Genomic DNA, 22,719 nt, shown 5'->3' on the forward strand with positions numbered 1-22,719 from the left:
TCTATTTTGGAATGCTAGCTTTGTTTTTTTACTCTAACTCAAGTTTATGCACACCTCTTCAAAAAAGAGGCAAAAGGGCGCGGGGAACTGTATCAAAGCTATTTAAACAGCACAAGAAGATATATTAATGCTGCCATTTTGAAGAAGCAAGTGCTTTATCTACTTTAGTAAATTTTGAATTGAGAATATAGAATATTCACAATGTTGAACTATGAACTATGCTATCTAATAAGCAGTACATTTTTGGTGCCTACAAAGTAGTGGCATCTAACAGTGATTCAATCAGTATTGCTAGTCAATCAGACACTGATTGTCAATGACAGTGGTCGTTTTTCACAGTTATGACCTTTGCAGAATGGTCACATGATAAAAATTAAGAACCATAGTACCGGACTCATTTATGATAGTTGCATGTCCTGGAGCCTTGTGATAACTTTTTGCAGATTCTGACAAGCAGAATCAACGGGGAAGCCAGATTCACTTAACTACCATGTTACAAACTTAACAATTCAGTGATTCACTCAACTGTGGCAAGAAACGTCATAAAATGGGGCAAAATTCACTTAACAACTGTCTCATGTAGAACCAGAAATTTTGGGAACAATTGTGATTGTAAGTCATCGAACTATAAGCTATTATATGAATAATCCTTTCTGTGACAAACGTCTCTTCTTTCCTGGAACTATGAATTATCTGTAAAATTATTAATAAAGCTAAATTTTCACATATCATTTGAAATGAGACTTAGGTTTATGGTAGCTTTTGAGGGGAGGGAATTATCTTTGTTTGAGAAAATAGTTAACTTTAGACATCTGTGTAAATCCAACAGATAAATAACAATCTTAGAATCTGTTTCCTGTTTTCAGTTGATCTCCATTATTAACAAATTATTGTGGTTTTTCTTTTTCTTTTTAGTGTCTCTGTTTAATGTATTCTTCTGGGATAAGTAGCAGATTTAGGAAAGGAAAAAAATCAGGAATTCATGATTTCCTGGATTCAGGAAGAAAAGCATATTAAATCTCCTTTAGCCAATCCAGTGGCCTAAAGTTCGAAGTATGTGAAGTGGCTAATAAAAACTTGGACTTGTTTGGATTTTATTTAGTTGGACAGCAAATAAGCTGCCAAAGACCTTGTATAGCCATGAGCCTTTAGTCTCAATTTCAATTAAAAAAGACTTTGCAAAACCAATTTAGGGGTCATATTTAGTTTGCATCCTAATATAATATATGATGAATGCACTTTTGTTCAGAAAAAATATTTTTAAACTCATCTGTCAATTTGTTTTTATTAATTTATAAAACAGATTACCTACTTTTCATTATAAACATAATCCTAATGTGGACTGATAAAACAATCTGCATTTAAGTATGAATATCTCAAGAACTGAAAGAAAGATCAGAGATGTCAGAGTTTTACTATGCATCTAGATTTGATATGTAATCTTTTCACAGAGGATATCCATAACAAGCTATCCAGAGTAAGAAAATGTTCATCAAGAGAAAATTTTGCTTTAGTTGGCACCTAAAACAAAATACGTATCCAGCTTTGGTCTTGTTTGTGTTCACCAAGCTAACTGTTTTTGTGTTTTCTTGTGAGGATAATTGGTCTGAAAGACCTATAATGACATTTAAAGATTAATATAAATAAATACATTTACAGATCTCTTATTCAGATATAACTTCTCTCTCATCTGCGTAGCATAAATATGCAATGTGGAAAGAGATGAGACATCATGATCAGGAGATAACACTAAACATTGTGGGAATGGGGCAGGGGAAGGAAAGATGAAAGAAACAGAATGAAAGGTTGAACATCTCCAGAATCACAAGGAAAGGTACAGAATGAGGAGACTAAAAAATATGGAAGAGGAAAAGGAAGATAAACGTGAGAATATGTGGCAAAGACTAATTACTGTGTGAGTTCCTCAACACAACAGTATCAACCTTCAACAGAAAAAGAGCAAGGAAAAATTTATGACTTGCATGATGTAATATTTCTGCTGCTGTTGGCACCATGGCCAAAGATGTCATACATTCTTGTTTCCCGGAGAAACACTCAATTTCTGCTATAGAAGGGAAAGATCAGCATAAGCAATTTGCAATCTGTACCTAATTTACTCTTCAATTTATATAGTAATCCTATTGCCAATGAGTTCAGGAAGAACACCTGACAATATAATTGCCTTTTCCAAATGGCCTCCTTTGGTGCCAAAGAAGGTCTTCCAATGAGGAATGGATGAAATCTTTCAGCAGTTATTCAAAGGCAAATCCACCATTCCACTGAACATTTACTATCAGACCCACAACCAGCAAGCCAAATTTATTCAAATTTACTTCATAGATCCTCAAGACCGTATATAATTTAGAATGGAATTCAACAGGAAACTGTTTAATTATAGGAAGAAAAGAGGACGGGATGTTTCCAAGGATCTCTGCCAGCTTTCCATAAACAATGGAAATTTTTTCCCATTGTTGAAAATTACAGTTGAAAATTACAGGCCAATCTCCTTATGCTGCGTCACCTGTAAAGTCATGGAATCAATTATTAACCAATCCATTATCCTCCACTTAGAGACAAACAACCTACTCTCCAATAAACAATTTGGTTTCAGAAAAAAACTATCCTGTAATCTGCAACTCTTACACTGCAAAAACATATGGATGACACAACTCGACCAGGGCAAAGCAATAGACGCAATCTACATAGACTTCTGTAAAGCCTTTGATTCAGTGGTACACGACAAACTACTCCTAAAAATAAAATCCTATGGTATCTCTGGACAACTGAATAACTGGATAGAAGCATTCCTGTCAAACAGACAACAAATGGTCAAAATTGGGAGCGTCCTATCAAATCCAGTACCTGTCAATAGTGGTGTCCCCCAGGGCAGTGTTCTAGGACCAACTCTCTTCATACTCTACATAAACGACCTCTGCGATCATATTAAGAGCAATTGCGTTCTTTTCGCTGATGATGTAAAGCTGTTCAATACCACAGACAATACTGCTACCCTTCAAAAAGATCTCGACTATGTATCTGAATGGTCAAACAAATGGCAACTTCAAATCTCAACAAATAAATGCTCTGTCTTACATATTGGCAAAAAAAATCAGAAAATAAAATACAAGCTGAATAGTCAAGAACTTGTTGATGACCCAAGCTCTGTAAAGGACCTTGGAATACTCACCTCTAATGATCTAAGTGCTAGAGCCCACTGCAACTACATAGCCAAAAAGGCATTAAGAGTTGTTAACCTAATCCTACGTAGCTTTTTCTCTGGTAATATCACACTACTAACCAGAGCATACAAAACATTTGCTAGACCAATACTCGAATACAGTTCATCAGTCTGGAACCCTCATTACGTATCTGATATTAGCACAATTGAGAAAGTCCAGAAATATTTCACAAGGAGAGTTCTCCACTCTTCTACTCATTGTAGAATACCTTATGCCACCAGACTCGAAATTCTAGAACTAGAAAACCTTGAATTACGCCGTCTTCGGTCTGACTTAAGCATGGTATATAAAATCATACATTGCAATGTCCTACCTGTCAATGAATACTTCAGCTTCAACCATAACAACACAAGAGCACACAATAGATACAAACTCAAAGTAAACCGCACCAAACTTGATTGCAGGAAATACGACTTCAGGAACAGAGTGGTCAACGTCTGGAATACTCTACCCGACTCTGTAGTCTCTTCCCCAAACCCCAAAAACTTTAACCTTAGACTGTCTACTATTGACCTCACCCCCTTCCTAAGAGGTCTGTAGGGGGCGTGCATAAGCGCACCAACATGCCTACCGTCCCTGTCCTATTGTTTCTCTTATTCTTTTATTTTTCTTATATGTACCCATTTCATGTATTCACAACTATGTATACGCTTATACTTATTATCTTGTAAACAATTGGCAAATTAAATAAATAAATAAATAAATAAATAAATAAACAATAGTGGCGTAGCTGGCAGGAAGTTGCTCCTCTTCCACTGCTTTTTGCCCATTCAAGGTCATTCTGTTTCTCTGTTTAGGTAAAGAATTATCTCTGAAACAGTAATTCAGTGGGGTTTAGGTTGTTCATTGATTGACAAAAATGGAAGTTGGCTTGTTACAGCATCAATTATTTCTTCCACAACACATTCACATTCAGTTTCTGGTGTGTCAGCACTTGCAATGACCTATGGTTGTATCCAGTTTGCTTATTGAATTATATTGTGATAGATAACATGACAAGATGGCCTTGTTTGATTATGGATCACAGCTATGAAAGCAGCAGGAACAGTAAACAAAGCCTGAAGTAGCTGTCAGCCCCTTTTCTATTCTGTTCACCTTCCACTTCATGATATTGCTTTTCAAAGCAATGTCGTGTAGTATTATCTGTTCTGGTATCTTTGTCATGTATGGTAGTGGCAAAAGCAAACTTATTGTATGTCTGTTACATTAAGGTTTTAGTATTTACTATGAGAAATGTTAACTTGCAATGAGTAAGATATTTTCTAAATATTTATGGTTTTGAAAAGAAAAAAAGATAGCTAATGTTTTCTTGATTGTCTTTTCTTGGGATTCAGTATTCATTTTCTTTCTGCTTTTTATATTTGAAATACATTGATGTAACAAAGATATTGTATTAGTCTTTAGTGGCCTTTTTGTAGCCTTTTTGAAGTGATCTAAAATTCCATTAGCCTCAGCACTGTAGCTTACTCTCTCCAACCCATGTCTTTCAGTTCCCTCAATGAAGTTTACAAAGAAACCCTCTGTAGCTATTTAAAGTTTTGTTTCTTGTCATTAAGCACAAGTGTTGTGGGGTGGAAGGAAGAAAATGTGCAATTGAAGAGGTAATCCTTGCATCTCTGTTCATTGGTACTTTGTCAATCCTCACCCACAAACTTCATTTGTTGAGGGAAAGTGAAATCTTGCAGCAAGACACAAGTTGCTGAAAGGACCAAGAAACAGTTGGCAATATACCAGTACCAGTTGGAGGATATATCAAAACAATTGGATGGAGAAAAAGATGTGTAATTGCTCTTCAAAAGGATTAGGTAATTCATGAAGTCTCTCCCCACCCCCATGTCTCCATTTTTTTATCTTTTGACATGTGTAGACTATATGAATGAAATCACTCTCTGCAAATAGGGAAATCTACATGATTTTAATGTTCTGTCTCCCTTTTAATTTTCCTTTGGGTTTTCTTTTCAGATTTTGTTGCCTCCTTTTATTATTTCTATTATCAACCCTAAATTTGCCTGTTCCTTCTTTCTTGCCTTTCCTTCTTGTACTTTATCATTTTTCTCTAGCCACCTTTCAAACAACTTATCCAGCATTTAAAGCCCTACAGAGGGAGAGGTTTAGTGCTTAATTTTATTTTTTAATTTAACTATATTTAATATATGAATCATTAATAACAGAATAACAGAGTTGGAAGGTACCTTGGAGGTCTTTTAGTCCAATTGCCTGCTCAGGTAGGAAACCCTATACCTTTTCAGACAAATAGTTGTCCAATCTCTTCTTTAAAACCTCCAGTGTTGGAGTACCAGAACTTCTGGAGGCAAGTCATTTCACTGATTAATTGTTCTAACTGTCGGGGAATTTCTCCTTAGTTTTTAGGTTGGTTCATTCCTTGATTCATTTTCATCCGTTGCTTCTTGTCCTGCCTTCAATTGCTTTGGAGAATAGTTATGGTTTTGAAAAAAAAAGATAGCTAATGTTTTCTTGATTGTCATTTGATTTGTCATTAGTTTGATTCTCTCTTCTTTGTAGCAGCCCCTTAGATATTGGAACATTGTTATCATATTGCCCCTAGTTTTTCTTTTAATTAAACTAGACATTCTCAATTTGTGCAACCATTCTTTATACATTTTAGCCTCCAGTCCCCTAATCATCTTTGTTGCCCTTCTCTCTACTCTGTACTCGTTACTCAATTAGTTGAAAGGAATTCCTAAAGAATCTGTAGAACCTGGTATATTAATTGGCAGTGCATCCCAATTTATCCTTAAAGTATCATTTAAAATAGATTACTTTCAAGTAAAACAAAATTACACAATATATAATATTTCCCTGTTCATTTGTAAAGTCAAAGGGCGCCACTTGGGATACATTCTAGAAATTTAACTTATTCAAATCCTTCAAGACTTAAAGTTTGTGTCTTGAATATAATGTGTCTTGATTATATGGAAGAAAAATGTATATACTAATTGATTATGCCGCTTTGTTATGGAGATCCCAAAAGTAATTTATCTAGAGAAAATGAACCTTTTTGTGCAAGATTTTTCTATATCATGTACCAGTTGTTCAACCATATGTTTTATTTTATAGATTCTTTTCCTTTCTGATATCTTGTAAAAGTGACACTTATCTTCTGAGTAGTAGATTTAGTAGCAATTACCTGGTCATTCTACCTGCATAGGCATTCATTCATAACCACAGTGATGCACAGGATCCCAATGCAAGTTCCAGTATTTCATATTTCATGTGAAAATAACGAAAGGGTAGAGTTTGCATGTCTGACCTAATTTACATTACAAGTAAATTGGTGAGTTTGTGAAGGGTCATGAACAGAATTTATAGGTTACCCAGTAGAAATATTTCTGGAATTCAACCCCATGTGATGGTTCGATGGGTCTTGGAGCTTTTCAGGTCTACTTTGGTTTGACTTTCTTTGCAGGATCACCTTTTTCTTTCTGCATTATCCTTCCTTCAAAAGTCTTTAGAGCCATGTGAACTTAGTTTCCCTGCCCTGCCCTGCATATCTTAACAAAAGGTAGTATTTCATTAATCTTTATTTTTCTCTCTTTGCACTGGAAATGACTGGTTAAATGGACAAGAGTTACCTTGGGTTTTCAAGAGTTAATATATAGTCATCATAAAATTAGTGTAATAATTTTTGCAATTAGTGGGTTGAGTATGTGGAAGTGACTCTTTTAATAAATGACCTGAGAGTTACAGTAATCAGTCGATAAGTGTTCAATAAACACTTTAATTCTTCAGCTTTGGTTACTATAGAGAGCTATCATTTTGAACTATTACAGAGATGCTAAACATGATAAAACAATTCCTTTAACCAAAATGTTATGAAACAATATAAGAACTCTTTAAATTTTTTATTACCTTGGAAGTGAAATAAGAAATAAGGAATCAAATGTATGTGTTTATAAAAATGATCTTTGGGAAAATGAAATATGATCCATTCTACTGGTCTAGTTTATGGTTTTTAAAACAAGAGGGGCATACAATAAAATGTTGTCCTAATAATAATTTATTAAATTTGCATGCTGCCCAACTCCCAATAACTCACCTTTCAAGAGGAAATATTTACCTTAAGGTTTCCAATATGCTTAGACTGTATTTTTGTAGAAGCATGGAACAAGAACCTATACAGAAACATTTTGTATTGAGATGCTATATATCTTAGCTGCCAAATATTCTTTTCTTATACAGGTAATCCTCATGTTATGACAGTTCACTTAGTCACTATTCGAAGTTACACAATAAGCCCTTCAAATATTAATGACACAGTCCTGAATTACAAATGTTGCCGCACCACAGCAGTCGTTCACCTTTATGAACAACTGCGGAAGCACTGCAACATTCACCCTGCCCATTCTCCCCTCCACAAGCCAGGTCGCCACAATTGCTTCCCCCCTCCCATCCTGCCACACCAAACTCACTCACTTTGCAAATATCTGTCTCTTCTTGGTTTCTTTGAGAGTGGGATGATTTCATTTCCAGCATCTGATCGGCTTGCAAATGTTTTGCATGGAGACTGGAAGCTTCTGGGGATTATGATCTTATGGGACTTCAGATCGTGAGATCATGGCCCCCAGAAGCTTCCAGTCTCTGTGCAAAACATTTGTAAGCTGAAGGGAGCGAAATCGCCGTGCCTCAAAGAGTCCTGTTGGCTTGCAAATGTTTTGTGTGGAAACTGGAAGCTTCTGGGGGCCGTGATTTTGCATAGCAGAGCGGCTGAAGAGGAGACAGCTTGCTAGATCTTCACAAAGGAAGTGACCCAGCACGGCAGGATGGGGGAAAGCAATTGTGGGGAGCATGAGTTATCTCATTTGGGGGAAGCTTTGGGTAGTTTTAAGCAGGTGGCTTGTTCTATCACTAGGCCTCCCATGGCCTTTACCACCTTGAGATACCTCATGTGCACTTAAATGACCTGCGTATTCAATTAATGAATGTGTGGGCGAAAGCAGGGAGTTTTGATGTTAATTTTATGTGATTCACTCCAACAAATCCTCCTGTTACAAATGTAATTGGCAGGCTCCATTACATTTGTAACTCAAGGACTACCTGTATGATATATATAAAAGTCTCTTCAGATTTAAAATGCTTTCCCTTTATCTCTCTATTTTGGCAATATCTATGGGATAATTTTTATTGAGATAAAAACTCGATCTTGGATTCAGAGTCATGTGAGTGAATTTCTGCTAATTCAATCATGCTTTTAAAATATTACATCCACATGACAACTCCTGAAAGGTTGCCCCAGAGATTCCAATCCATCTTTTCCTATGTAGAGACATACATGAAAAGTAGCACCTTTAGCTTAATGACTAAAGATAATCTCTGTGTAATGGCATAATAAATACTATCCTGCTTTGGAAACTACCCTTTTCAATTGTTTCAATTATTTTTCAGAGAAGTTGATAAAATAGTAAACTCTAAGACTAAAATCACACTGGAAAAAAATCTTAATATGTGCAGTTTATATACTCAATATTTAAAACAATAATTCAATTTTCAAGATAGCTTCGCTAAATGTGATCATATTTGATTAAGTTACATGAATTTGCTGTCATAGAAGTAATCAATTCCTCACAGATTGCACATCCATTGTAATTATTTTTCACTAACTGAAAGAACATGAAAGCCAATACTTCATGTGTTCAACAGGTCTTGGACTTTTTAAGTGCAAAACATGCTTCACATCCTCAGTCTATTGACCAGACTGTCTTTTTTGAATTACAAAGTATTGCAGCTTGAAAGCTTCTTGTTAGTGAAATGCAGACTGTGAATACTAATTTTGAGTCTATGTAAATAATTAGCAGTTTTAAATTGAGCAACCTATGTACTTTTTTTTGAAATTTGGCTACATTGCTGTAAAATGTATGACAATTATACAAATAAATGGGGAACTATATCACACAAATAGAGTGGTTGTTAGATGCAGTTTTTATTAGAGCTTAAATATTGATTATCTGATCAACTGGTTTGTTTGTAAATGTGCTTGGAATATAATTTCCTTCTACAACAAAGATTTTAAAAACTGTCTGTGTCTTAATGCAAATAACTAGACAGCTGTTACATAGCTTATCTTGTAACTGCTTTGAGTGGACTGATAAACTGAATGCAATAACTATAATAGACCCTGTCTCTAACATTGCTGAGCCAGTCAATTAAAAGCAAACATTTGTTGCTGTATTTGTGTGTAAAAAAGATCACAATTTAATCTCTGGCATTTTCAGGTAGACTACAAGATTCCTGGCTAAAATTCTGCAGTCAGGACAGAACTAAACCAGATTAATGGACCAGTATTTGTCTTGCCACTATGGTGTTCACTTTATAATCACCAAAAAAAGTTGTAAAATCAGTTTGGTCATGTGGTTGACCCAATTTACTACTATCACAACACCAAGACATTTTCTAATTCATTGCAGCTAAATATTATTCCTCCTTTGTACTATGGTCCTGTTGGGTTCAATATAACTATAACTTAGAATTTTTGCTTGTCAGAAACAAGCAAATGTTATTTTTCCCATTTAGTTGTTATTGCCTGCAAGACTAGCTATGCAAATGAGGCTGACCCATACATGATTTGTTATTATAATCAAGATCCTTGGCTTTTTCCTGTTATATCAAGCAATAAGTAATAGCCAAGAATAAATCTAATGCTATGCTGGACTATTAAAATAGGAATAAATTGTGAATTTCTCTTTAGCCTCTATATATCTATATCTATATTATATCATATCTATATCTATATAATTTATATGTACATCTACATGTCTCTGTCTCTGTCTCTATATATCTGTCTCTATATCTATATCTAATCTAATCTACCTCTATATCTAAATTTACAGTGAAAATATTCTTATTAGAGCATAAGGGTTCTGTTTTGAATACATTGCTATAATAAAGTCAGATCATCTGATTATAAAATCAGAATACGCTGTCAGCAAAATAAAGGTGGAAAAAGTAATATTCTGCGCCTTCTGCCTGAATTTTCTGTGCAAATGGATAGAGTTTCACTTCATCCCATTTAACACAATATGCATCTTTAAAATAAAATATTTTGGGTTTTGTAATGAAGATGTTTTTAGAGGACATGCTCAAAACAGGCAGTAGGAAAAAAAATCCTGTTGGAATAATTTGTCCCCTGGTGTCAGAAATTAAATTTATTTCATATTCTAAACATTCATGACAACCTTATTGCAATGAGCAACCCTAATTCTTTACATGATCAGTCATGATTTTAAGGGCAAAAATTCCTTTATTATCTTCTTGTGGTCCCTATCATATGGACATAAATCCTGTGATTTGTGGGAGTTAGGCCAATCTTCCACAACAGCTGGTTGGCTTTTGAAGATATTACTGTATGTATAAGAAAATTTTGGTAAGTTGTTTGTAAACTGTCTCAAAAAAGCTCCACCTAAATATGTGCCAGTCTTGGCAATCTAAATGCAGAGCTCTGCATGTGATTATCGGATTTCCACTTTCAGAAATTCCCACCTTCAGAAATTTCCACTTTCAGAAATTTCCACTTTAAGAAATCACTGTGGTTGGAATATCCTGTGATAACCATTCTATGATGTACCACGTACTATTTCATGGACATGCACTATTTAATTCTAGGTGTTGGCTTTGTAATAATGGAGTGTGCAAAGTTAATTTGGCTCTGTACAATACAATACAAGAAAGGACTGTTTCTAAAAGCCCCAGATAGTTTTTTTTTTTACAGTTTTGTTCATATTAGAGGAATTAAAGAAATTTAAGTTTGGCAGGAAATCATGTTATCCCCATACTTGCTTTGCTATGGTGTAACAATAGGATTCATTAACAGTAACTAGTCCAGTGCTGAATGTGGTTAGAATAAACAGCTGACCCCATTATATAGTAAACCTTAAATAATCTGTCAGCTCACCAATGAGAAGCTAATTTGATTTGCACTTTACTTGCATTGATGTAAAGAGACCTGAATAGGCCTAATTTCTTTAATGAGGAAGATGACTTTTGAAAAGTTTCCACATCTTTCTTCTCTGTGTTTTTCATTTCTTACTACCATTTCTCCTTGGAGAACAGATGCTCATTGCCAGAATGTGATACTTAACTTGACCATCAAATAGTTCTTACAAAGAAAAGCTTTCAGTCCCTTAGTGAAACAACCACTGTATCTTATTATAGCGTGAAATTAAAGTGAAAAGCCCTATAGCGCTTGCTGTTTAGTAATGCTGAATCTGTCAACGTGGATCACTAGGAAGAAACTGAAAAGCTAAAAAGAGAAGCCTGGTAATGGTTAGACAATCTTTCTCTTCCCTGTTTCTGATTGCGTATAGTAGGAACCATGCAAAAATATTCAGTTCTATTGTCTTAATTAGCTTATGCATGAGAGTCTATAAAGATGTAAGAAGTCTCCCCTTAATTTTTCTTCTTCTTGCTCAATTCCATATAAGCTAAATTTCCTTGAAAAACTTACTTTCCCTTTTCCTTTCTCTTTCCCTTCCTTCCCTTCCCCTCCCCTGACAGTAGGAAAGTGGTTTCTGCCAGGTATGGGAAGAGTGAGGGAATATGATTCAAGTTCCCAGACATTTGTGTAAACTGTCAGGGAATATTGAAAATGAGGATCATGTGATCACGGGTGACTGTGACAGCATAGCAGGGGCACTGAAGTTACCTCAGGAGTCATGGGTCCCAACATTCTATAAATTAGCCAATTTGAGGTATCTTGGTTGGAAAGTTTCTGCCCTATGAAGCACCATTTCACCTAGTTAAAGGTTCCAGACACAAGAGTTTAAAAAGTATTTAGATTTTGAAAAATCTAGACCTGGAGATTATACACATCAGTTTGAAGTACAATTCATTCAAAACAGAGGATTATGAGGTTGCACTATTACTTAATCCTTATGTTTGCATGATAAATTGTTTTTATCCCCATGGTCAACACATTTAACCAGTCTTAACACCTGAGTAAGTCATGAAAGATTGCTTAAATGATAGTCTCAATATTTTGTGGGGAAAGACTTTCCTGTGGACATTACATAAGATGGAGTTATGCATGATTAAGGTTTTATTACAGTCAAAATCTATGGAGATTTGGGTTTGTGACTTCTAGGTTCCCAACATAGAATCTGTAGGCACCAATGTCACCAACAGAAGGTCTGTTGTCATGAGCCAGGAAACATGTTCCATTTCATTTGCTTCTTTTTTTTAGCTTTTTAAAATTTAAAATAAATGGGAAACTATTACAATTAATAACAGAGTCCAATAATAAGATAAATGGGAAGTAGAGCCAAGGAATTCATTTTTAAGAATTCTAAAATGTCCCATAGGAACATTTCTATTGTTTGGAAATGTGTCCACTTACCCTGTTCCCTCTGGCTCCCCTTTTCTCAAAAAGGGGCATCAGTTAGATTGCAGTCATCATAATCAAAAGTTATAGGAGATAATGGGGAGGAATCTGATCAGTTTGCCATTAATAGTATTTAAGTAAGAAAAACAAGAAATCCAAGAAGAAACCAGCATGACTACACAAAGATCTCTTTGGCAAAGATCTCTTTGGAAAGAAAAAAAGGACAAGTACAAAAAAATGGAAAGAAGGACATACAACTAAGACAGAATATCAGCAGATAGCCAGAATCTGCAAAGACAAAGTCAGGATAGCAAAAGCTCAGAACGAACAAAGACTTGCAACAACAGTCAAAGATAATAAAAAAAGTTTCTTCCAACATATAAATAACAAGAAAAAAAATCAAGGAAACAGTCGGCCCACTAAAGGAGAAGATGGCAAGGAAGTAACAGGCAACAGAGAGAAAGCAGGACTGATTAACTCATTCTTTGCCTCTGTCTTCACGCAAAAAGAAACTATAGCTCAACCCACCAAAAACATAACTGTAAAAGACAGACCAGAAATAAAAGTTAAAATAAGCAAAAAAATAGTAAGAGAACACCTGTCTGATCTTGATGAAAACAAATCACCGGGGCCTGATGGATTACATCCCAGAGTTTTAAAGGAACTGACAGAGGTCATCTCAGAACCACTGCATCATATCTTTCAAAAATCCTGGAGCACCGGGGAACTACCAGAGGACTGGAAAAGAGCTGACGTGGTTCCCATTTTCAAAAAAGGAAAAAAAACAGACCCAGGAAACTATAGACCAATCAGCCTAACGTCAATACCCGGGAAGATACTGGAAAAGATAATAAAAAACAGATCTGCCAACATCTAGAAACAAGTAAAGTAATAACTAGCAGTCAGCACGGGTTTGTTAAAAACAAATCATGCCAAACCAATCTTATTTCATTCTTCAACACAGTGACTAAATTAGTAGACCAGCAAAATACTGTGGACATAATATATTTAGATTTCAGCAAAGCATTCAACAAAGTAGACCACAACCTACTTCTTAGTAAGCTAGAAAAAAAGTGGAATAGATAGCACCACCACTAGATGGACTCGCAACTGGCTGGCAAACCGTACTCAACGAGTAGTCCTTAATGGGTCTAAGTCTACATGGAGGGAAGTAAACAGTGGGGTGCCACAAGGTTCCGTCTTAAGCCCAGTACTCTTCAATATCTTTATTAACGACTTAGATGAGGGAATAGAAGGGGAACTTACCAAATTTGCAGATGATACTAAGCTGGCAGGAATAGCTAACACCCAAGAAGATAGGCTCGAGATCCAGATGGCTCTTGACAGACTAGAACACTGGGCCATATCTAATAAAATGAAATTCAATATACTTTACTTAGGCAAGAAAAACCAAAAGTACACATATAGCCTGGGTGAAACCAGGCTCAATAGCAGTAACTGTGAGAGGGATCTTGGAGTCTTAGTGGACAACCAGCTAAATATGAGCCAGCAGTGGGCAGCAGCCGCCAAAAAAGCTTATGCAATCCTAAGTTGCATTAACAGTCAAGATCAAGGGAAGTACCAATACCACTCTATAAAGCCTTAGTAAGACCACACCTAGAGTACTGCATCCAGTTTTGGTCACCACATTATAAAAAAGATGTTGAAACTCTAGAAAAAGTACAGAGAAGAGCAACTAGGATGATTAGGGGACTGGAGGCTAAAACATACAATGAACGGTTGCAGGAACTGGGCTTGGCTAGTCTAGTAAAGAGAAGGACCAGGGGAGACATGATAGCGGTCTTCCAATATTTGAGGGGCTGCCACAGGGAGGAAGGGGTCAAGCTATTTTCTAAAGCTCCTGTAGGCTAGACAAGGAATAATGGATGGAAGGCTAGACAAGGAATAATGGAACAAGGAGAGATTTAACCTGGAAATAAGGAGAAACTTTCTGACAGTGAGAACAATCAACCAATGGAACAGCTTGCCCTCGGAAGTTGTGGGAGCACCATCAGTTGAGACTTTCAAGAAGAGATTGGACTGCCATTTGTCAGAAATGGTGTAGGGTCTCCCGCTTGGGCAAGAGGGTTGGACTAGATGACCCACAAGGTCCCTTCCAACTCTGATTATCTGTATCTAAGTAGGTTTTTGGACAAGGAACCACACATGATAGAATCATGATTGATAAATACTTGATCCTCAGCCATTTTAAACAAGATTGATAAATAGATCTTTTAAATCAACTCATCTACTGGCATTCCAGAAAAAGAGGCTTTCTAAATTTTTGATATCATACAGAGTAGGTCATTGATGAGATGTTGAAGCTCATATTCATGGAACATGAGGAAAAGAAATAAATACTATTATAAATGAGAAATATAAAAATGCTAATTTAATTGCAGTTTTCCATGCTGAACCCAATTAACTGTTGTTCTTTCAGAATACATTATATGTTTATTTTTCTGCATTGATACAGTACTTGTTTCTTTTAAAAACAGTGTTTTAAATTCCTATCTTGATTAAAGAAATAGGTATCTTATTTACTTCCTGACATGTTTTCAAATTATTCTTTTCAGTGTTTGGAACCTTGCAAAGAGTCCTGGGATCTGAAGAAAAACCATTGCCAAAATTTTTGTGAGGTATGTTAGTTGTGAAAAAACTCTTTAGAAGTCACTTGAGTATATTTTATGCATGCTATAAGGAGAAATTGACTGAAGGCCATTTAGTCTGCACAAATGTAAGTAGTCTTGTCAGAATCTTTGCTCAAAAAAGCCAGCTGCAAGTTTAGGCAGCAATCCACATTTGTACGTACAATTCCTCAGATTTGCTGTTGACTTCTAGCAAGTCATGATTCACAATTTGGGAATCCTAACCTAAAATATTAAATGAATTCATGTTAACTTCCTGTGATTAAAACTAAATAATAAATATTTTTTAACAGCTAGATCCATTTCTCAAACTTGCTCTGAGCTTTGCTATCCATTTTTATGTGCTTAGTTATTCCATTTACATTTGTAAGATCTATAAATTTTAAAACATTCCTTCTTTCATGCAAGTTATAAATATATGCCTTGAGAATAAGATGCCCCTCCATGCCTATGTCTAGTCTGATAAGCAGTCATTGATGAAAGTTGAGTACCAGTTTTGATCCAGTTAGGAATACATCTAAATTGTCGTACTTTCTATATCACATTTCACTATTTTGTAATTATAATAACATCTAGACTAACCAGTGAACCCTCTTCCTTCCTACTGGTATTTGGAAGAGCTATAAAGACCTCACTTTTTGCTCAGAACTTTGACAAGGATGACTGGCACTCCTTTCTTGCTTTGTGCTCTCTTCTGGGTTTGTTTTCTTTACCATCTTTTAGCTTGTGCTTTTGTGTGTGTGTTTTTGTATTGGTTTTGGTTTTTAAATGTTTTAACTATTGTAAACCACTGGGAGCCCAGCAACATATAAATGTAATAATGTTAATTTAATAAGTAGAATGTTACTGGTTATTTTATCAACGATTTCCTAAATGAAGATGCAGCACACCAATAACATTGCCACGGTCTTTTTGAGGAAATCAAGATCAGCATTGATTAATTCATGTTGAGTTTTACTTTCTGACATGCTGTTCTCAGTTGCTACACACTGATTCTTTTTATCTGTTCTGGAACTTTCTTGGTCACTATATCAGGCTGATTGATGTACTATTCCCTGGATTCTTTTTTCCTCACACTTTTTACAAAAAGATAATGAAAATATTTGCTCTCATTCAGTTACTTGCCCAGATCTCAATAGTTTCTTAATTATAACATAAATATTTCAGCCAGATTACTATATCAATAAGAATAGAGCTGGAAGGGACCTTGGAGGTCTTCTAGTCCAACTCCCTGTTCAAGCAGGAGACCCAATACCATTTCAGACAAGTGACTGTCCAGCCTCTTCTTAAAAACATCCAGTGATAAAGCACTCACAACTTCTGATGGCAAGCTGTTCCACTAGTTAATTGTTCTCACTGTTAGGAAGTTTCTCTTTAATTCTCTCCTTGATTAGTTTCCATCCATTGTTTCTTGTCCTCCGGTGCTTTGGAAAACAAGTTGACCCTCCCCTCTTTGTGGCAACCTCTCAAGTACTGGAATACCACTATCATGTCCCCTGTAGTACTTCTTTTCTCTAGACTAGCCAAATCCAAATCCTGTAACTGCTCATGATTTAGTCTCCAGGTATTTAATCATCATAGTTGCTCTTCTTTACTTTTTACTTTTTCCAAAATCTCAACATCTTTTTTGTAACCTGGTAACCAAAACAGGTGTGGCCTTACTAAGGCTTTATAAAACGGTCCCAATTTTTTAAAAAATTTATTTATTTATTTATTTATTTAGTCAATTGCTTACAAGATAATAGGTATAAGTAAAAACATAGTTATGAATACATGGATACATATAAGAAAAATAAAAAAAAGAAAAGAAAAGAAACAATAGGACAGGGACGGTAGTCACGTTGGTGCGCTTATGCACGGCCCCTACAGATTTTGTATTCTATGCCTCTGTTTATATGACCAAGGATTGTGTTAGCTTTTTTGGCTGCTGCTGCACATTGCTGACTCATATTTAAGTGATCATCCACTTGGACTCCAAGGTCCCTCTCACAGTTACTGTTTATTTATTTATTTATTTATTTGATAAATAAATAAACAAACAAACTGGGTCTGTTCCCCACTCCTTTTTTTTTAGATGAGAACCACCTCAGCTCTTTTCCAATCCTCCGGTAACTCTCTGGTATTCTTGGATTTTTGAAAGATATTGTACGTACAGTGGTTCTGAGGTAATATTTGCCATCTCCTTCAGAACTCTGGGATGTAAACCATCAGTTCCCGGTGATTTATATTGTCAAGATCAGATAGGTGTTCTCTAACCATTTTCTTGCTTTAATTTTTATTTCTACTCTGTTTTTTACAGTTAGGTTTTTGGTAGGTTGGACTATAGGATTTTTGTGTGAAGACTGATACAAGGAATGAGTTAAGAAGTTCTGCTTTCTCTCTGTTGCCTGTACTTCCTTGCTAACTTCTCTGTTAACTGGACCTACTGTTTCCTTGACTTTTTTCTTATTACTTATGTGTTGAAAGAAACTGTTTTTATTATGTTTGACGTTTGTTGCAAGTCTTTTTCATTCTGAGCCTTTGCTTTCTGACTTCATCTTTGCAGATTCAGGCTGTCTGCTGATACTCTGCCTTACTTAATGTGTCTTTCTTTCCATTTTTTATACTTGTTCTTTTTGTCTTTTAATTTAACAGATAGATCTTTGTGCAACCATTTCTTGTTTTTCTTTGTCAGAGGTATCGTCTTGGACTGGGCTTTTATGGTAATATTTTTCAGAGTTTCCCATTCTTGAATTGTTTTTCTCATTAGGATTTTCATCCATGGAATTTTTCTTAAGCTCTAGCTGAATTTGTTAAAATCAACTCTTTTGAAGTTTACACTGGCTGGTTTATGTTCTATTGTCTCTATTTGAATTATATTGAATTCCAATATTTTTTTATTTATTTGTTTTGATTTGTCAATCGCTCACAAGATAATAGGTATAAGTATATACATAGTTATGAATACATGAAATGGGTACATATAAGAAAAATAAAAGAAACAATAGGACAGGGATGGTAGGCAGGTTGGTGCGCTTATGCACGCCCCCTACAGACCTCTTAGGAAAGGGGTGAGGTCAGTAGTAGACAGTCTAAGGTTAAAGTTTTTGGAGTTTGGGGAAGAAACCACAGAGTCAGGTAGAGTATTCCAGACATTGACCACTCTGTTGCTGAAGTCGTATTTCCTGCAATCAAGTTTGGTGCGGTTAACCTTGAGTTTGTATCTATTGTGTGCTCTTGTGTTGTTATGGTTGAAGCTGAAGCATTCATTGACAGGTAGGACATTGCAATGTATGATTTTATATACCATACTTAGATCAGACCGAAGACGGCATAATTCAAGGTTTTCTAGGTCTAGAATTTCAAGTCTGGTGGCATAAGGTATTTTACAACGAGTAGAGGAGTGGAGAACTCTTCTTGTGAAATATTTCTGGACTTTCTCAACTGTGCTAATATCAGATACGTAATGTGGGTTCCAGACTGGTGAGCTGTATTCGAGTATTGGTCTAGCAAATGTTTTGTATGCTCCAGTTAGTAGAGTGATATTACTGGAGAAAAAGCTATGTAAGATTAGGTTAACAACTCTTAATGCCTTTTTGGCTATGTAGTTGCAGTGGGCTCTAGCACTTAGATCATTAGAGATGAGTATTCCAAGGTCCTTGACAGAGCTTGGATCATCAACAAGATCTTGACTATTCAGCTTGTATTTTATTTTCTGATTTTTTTTGCCAATATGTAAGACAGAGCATTTATTTGTTGAGATTTGAAGTTGCCATTTGTTTGACCATTCTGATATATAGTCAAGGTAGGTAGCAGTATTGTCTGTGGTATTGAATAGCTTTACATCATCAGCGAAGAGAACGCAGTTGCTCTTGATATGATCACAGAGGTCATTTATGTAGAGTATGAAGAGAGTTGGTCCTAGAACACTGCCTTGGGGGACACCCATATTGACAGGTACAGAATTTGATAGGACACTCCCAATTTTGACCATTTATTGTCTGTTTGACAGGAATGCTTCTATCCAGTTATGCAGTTGTCCAGAGATACCGTAAGATTTTAGTTTTAGGAGTAGTTTGTTGTGTACCACTGAATCAAAGGCTTTACAGAAGTCTATGTGGATTGCGTCTATTGCTGATCGAGTTGTGTAATCCATATGTTTTTACAGTGTAATAGTTGTAGATTACAGTATAGTTTTTTCCTGAAACCAAATTGTTTATTAGAGAGTAGATTGTTTGTCTCTAAGTGGAGGATTGGTTAATAATTGATTCCATGACTTTACAGGTGACGCAGCATAAGGAGATTGGTCTGTAATTTTCAACTAGGCTGGGGTCTCCCTTTTTGAAGATGAGGATGACCATGGATTGTGACCATAGGTTAGGCAAGGAGCTGGTCCTGAAAGAGTTTTCAAAGATTATGCTTAGAGGTTCGGCTATGGCAGTGGATAGCTTTTTAAAGAAGTAGGCACATATTCCATCCGGTCCAATAGAAAGAGATGGTTTTAGATTGCGTAGTGCTTTTTCAACATTGTCTTCTGTAAAATCGATATGTATTAGATCATTGTAGTTGTCTGTGGTTCGGCTAGGAAATACTGGGCATGATCCATTGCTGTTTACAAATACTGAGCCGAAGAATGTGTTAAAGATGTTGGCTTTAATGGTGTCGTCGTTGCAGTCTTTACCATTAGGTCCTATCAGGGGTGGGATGGACCTTGAGTCTTTTAGTTTGTTGTTTACAAAATTGTAAAAAGCGCAGGTGGAATTGGTGCATAGAAGGTTTTCCTCTTGTTTAATTTGATAATTGGTGCATTCAGTTTTTATCTGGTGGCATAAATTTTTGTATCGGCTTTTGAAATTGGCAACGTTACCAGATTTGTCTTTCTGCCAGAGTGATCTGTTTTTGGATTGAAGTTTCCTTATTGTTATGGGTAATCTGTTTTTTTTTTTTGGGGGGGGGAGTTGTTGTTGGTACATATAGTTTGATGACTCTTTTGACTTCAAGAAAAAATATGTTGTAATGGTCTTCAACAGTATTGCATCCAGTGAATAGAGTTTGCCAATGAAGGGATGAGAGATCATTGTCTATAAGATCATAGTTGCCTTTTTTGAAGTTATAATTGGGGATTACGTCATTGTGATGATTTTTGTGTGGGCGTATGTTGAGACAAAAGTCAATCATATTGTGGTCACTGCTGGAAAAGGGTTCTTTAGTTTGTATTCCGTAAATTAAATTCAAATTATTGCAGAAGATGAGATCGAGGCAGTTGTTTAGTCTAGTGTTGTTGGTTACTAGTTGTTCCAGTCCCAGATTTGTAACAGCATTGTAGAAGGTTGCGTGTATGGGTTCAGTTGTACATTCATTTAGGGTCCAGTCAATATGAAGTAGATTGAAATCACCAAGAAAGATAAAAGCATGTGGGCAGGATGCTGCCCATGTTAGTAGTGAATTTAGCTTGTTTACATGTTCGATGTCATAATCAGGTGCTCTGTAACATAGTAAGAATCGAAATGTGATATTTAAGAATAGTTCACAGATGATAGTCTCAGGAAGAGCAAGCTCCTGGGTAACTTGGATGTATGACATCACTCTTGTCCAAAGTTCCAACAATTTCAACTTTCTCTATCACTTTTTCTTTGTTAGTAAGAATTAAGTCCAGTATAGCTTTTCTTCTAGTTTCCTCCTCTACCTTTTGGTTGACAAAGTTGTCAGCTAGGTTGGTTAGAAATCTGTTTGATCTCCCACATGCTGCAGAATTTGTCTCCCCTTTGATATAAGGGTAGTTAAAGTCTCCCATTACTATTGTGAAATATTTCTTACATACATTAGTTATTAGTGGTGGGAAAGAGGTCTTGAAAATTGCACCCACTTCCCCCTCTATTTTAGTTCACTCCATCCCTTGCCAGTAGCCCTTCATGAAGGTAATGCAGGCCATAGTCTAGGAATCTGAGGTTCTCTTGACGTACCAGTTTTTAAGTCAGTAGTTCATGTCTAAAATCCTTTGCTCCCTCAATGGATGTTGGCCTTTTGTTGGAAGCAGTGGTGAGATTCAATTTTTTTTTTACTACTGGTTCTGTGGGCATGGCTTGGTGGGCACGGCAGGGGAAGGATGCTGTAAAATCTCCAGTCAGAGGTGATATTTGCCAGTTCTCCGAACTACTCAAAATTTATTTTATTTATTTATTTGATTTGTCAATTGCTTACAAGATAATAGGTATAAATATATACATAGTTATGAATACATGAAATGGGTACATATAAGAAAAATAAAAGAAACAATAGGATAGGAATGGTAGGCACGTTGGTGCGCTTATGCACGCCCCCTTTCTGCTACCAGTTCTCCAGAACTGGTCAGAACCTGCTGAATACCATCTCTGGTTGGAAATATAGATGAAAACACCACAACGATTCCTTTAATACCCCAAAATACAAATATACAAATATATGCACATTTAAAATTTCAATTTCAAGCATTGATTCTGCACTATATTTTTTCTACGTAATTGTTTGATGTAACACGTACCCTTTATTTGATGACATGAGGCAACATACTGTAGGATTTAATTACTTTTATCATTTTTTTAATAATCTATTAGCATTTTACTGTTTGTATTAAGCAATTATTCCATTGACCCTTTTTCTTTTTGAAAAAAAAAATCCATATTTTTAAGTCCAAATGATACATTTGGGTGCATTTGTCTCCAAATGAAAGAATTCAGTATTGCACAGTCAGTTTTATCTAGGGTTTCAGCTGTTTCTATTCTTTCAGTCAATATCATCTGTAATTGTTTATATCACGTCAAGGACTTAACGCATTGATGCTGTAAAGTTATACATTTTTTCATCCACTGAAGGAGGAAGTGGTCAATAAGGAAAGTCAAGAATTTACTGGAAAGCAAACCAACATATTTCACTGTGACTTTTTTTTTTTGCAGTAAAAACGTTTTATCTTTAAAAGTTACCTCTCTTACTTTTCCTTTAGCCTCTTTTCCCCAGGAAGAACTATGAATGTCTAACTAGCTGTGAGTTCCTGAAATACATCCAGTCAGTGAAGCAAGGAGACTGCCCAGCACCTGAGAAGGCCAGTGGCTTTGCAGCTGCCTGTGTTGAAAGTTGTGAGGCTGACAACGAATGCTCTGGGGTGAAAAAGTGCTGTTCCAATGGATGTGGACATACATGTCAAGTGCCCAAAAATCTTTATAAAGGTAGAGTTTATTATTAGAAGTGACTAGAGAAAAAGTGTGTGTCTATGTAGTCACCCACATGCTACTTCTTTTAAGTATACCAACATTCCCCACACTGCTCTTATCTTGTGATGACTAGGGGTAGTCATAATATGGAGACCAAGTCAAGCCAAGGTTAGATTTTAATTGAAAACAAAATTCAGGTCTGATACCGGTTAAAAATTCAAGTGAGGTGTGTATAATAGTTTGTATTAACAATTAGCATTGTGATAAAGTTGTATTGAATTGGGTACGGAGAATTCATCCTTGGATGCTGAAACACTTAATCATTTTTTAAAATA

The 22,719-nt window shown here is 35.8% G+C and overlaps 1 protein-coding gene across 1 annotated transcript in view; it reads left to right on the plus strand.

The window, feature by feature from the left end:
* ANOS1 (anosmin 1) overlaps positions 1-22,719 on the plus strand; it is an 86,057-nt gene that overhangs the window by 21,283 nt on the left and 42,055 nt on the right. The window contains exons 3-4 of the mRNA XM_087967050.1: positions 15,147-15,209; positions 22,177-22,399. Of these exons, the coding sequence (XP_087823176.1) occupies positions 15,147-15,209; positions 22,177-22,399 (286 nt within the window). The remainder of the gene's footprint in view (positions 1-15,146; positions 15,210-22,176; positions 22,400-22,719) is intronic.

The sequence above is a fragment of the Notechis scutatus genome, chromosome 5, assembly GCF_049901735.1.
Source record: "Notechis scutatus isolate UNSWTSFEM ecotype Mainland chromosome 5, rNotScu1.2, whole genome shotgun sequence".
NCBI classification, from domain to species: Eukaryota; Metazoa; Chordata; class Lepidosauria; order Squamata; family Elapidae; genus Notechis; species Notechis scutatus.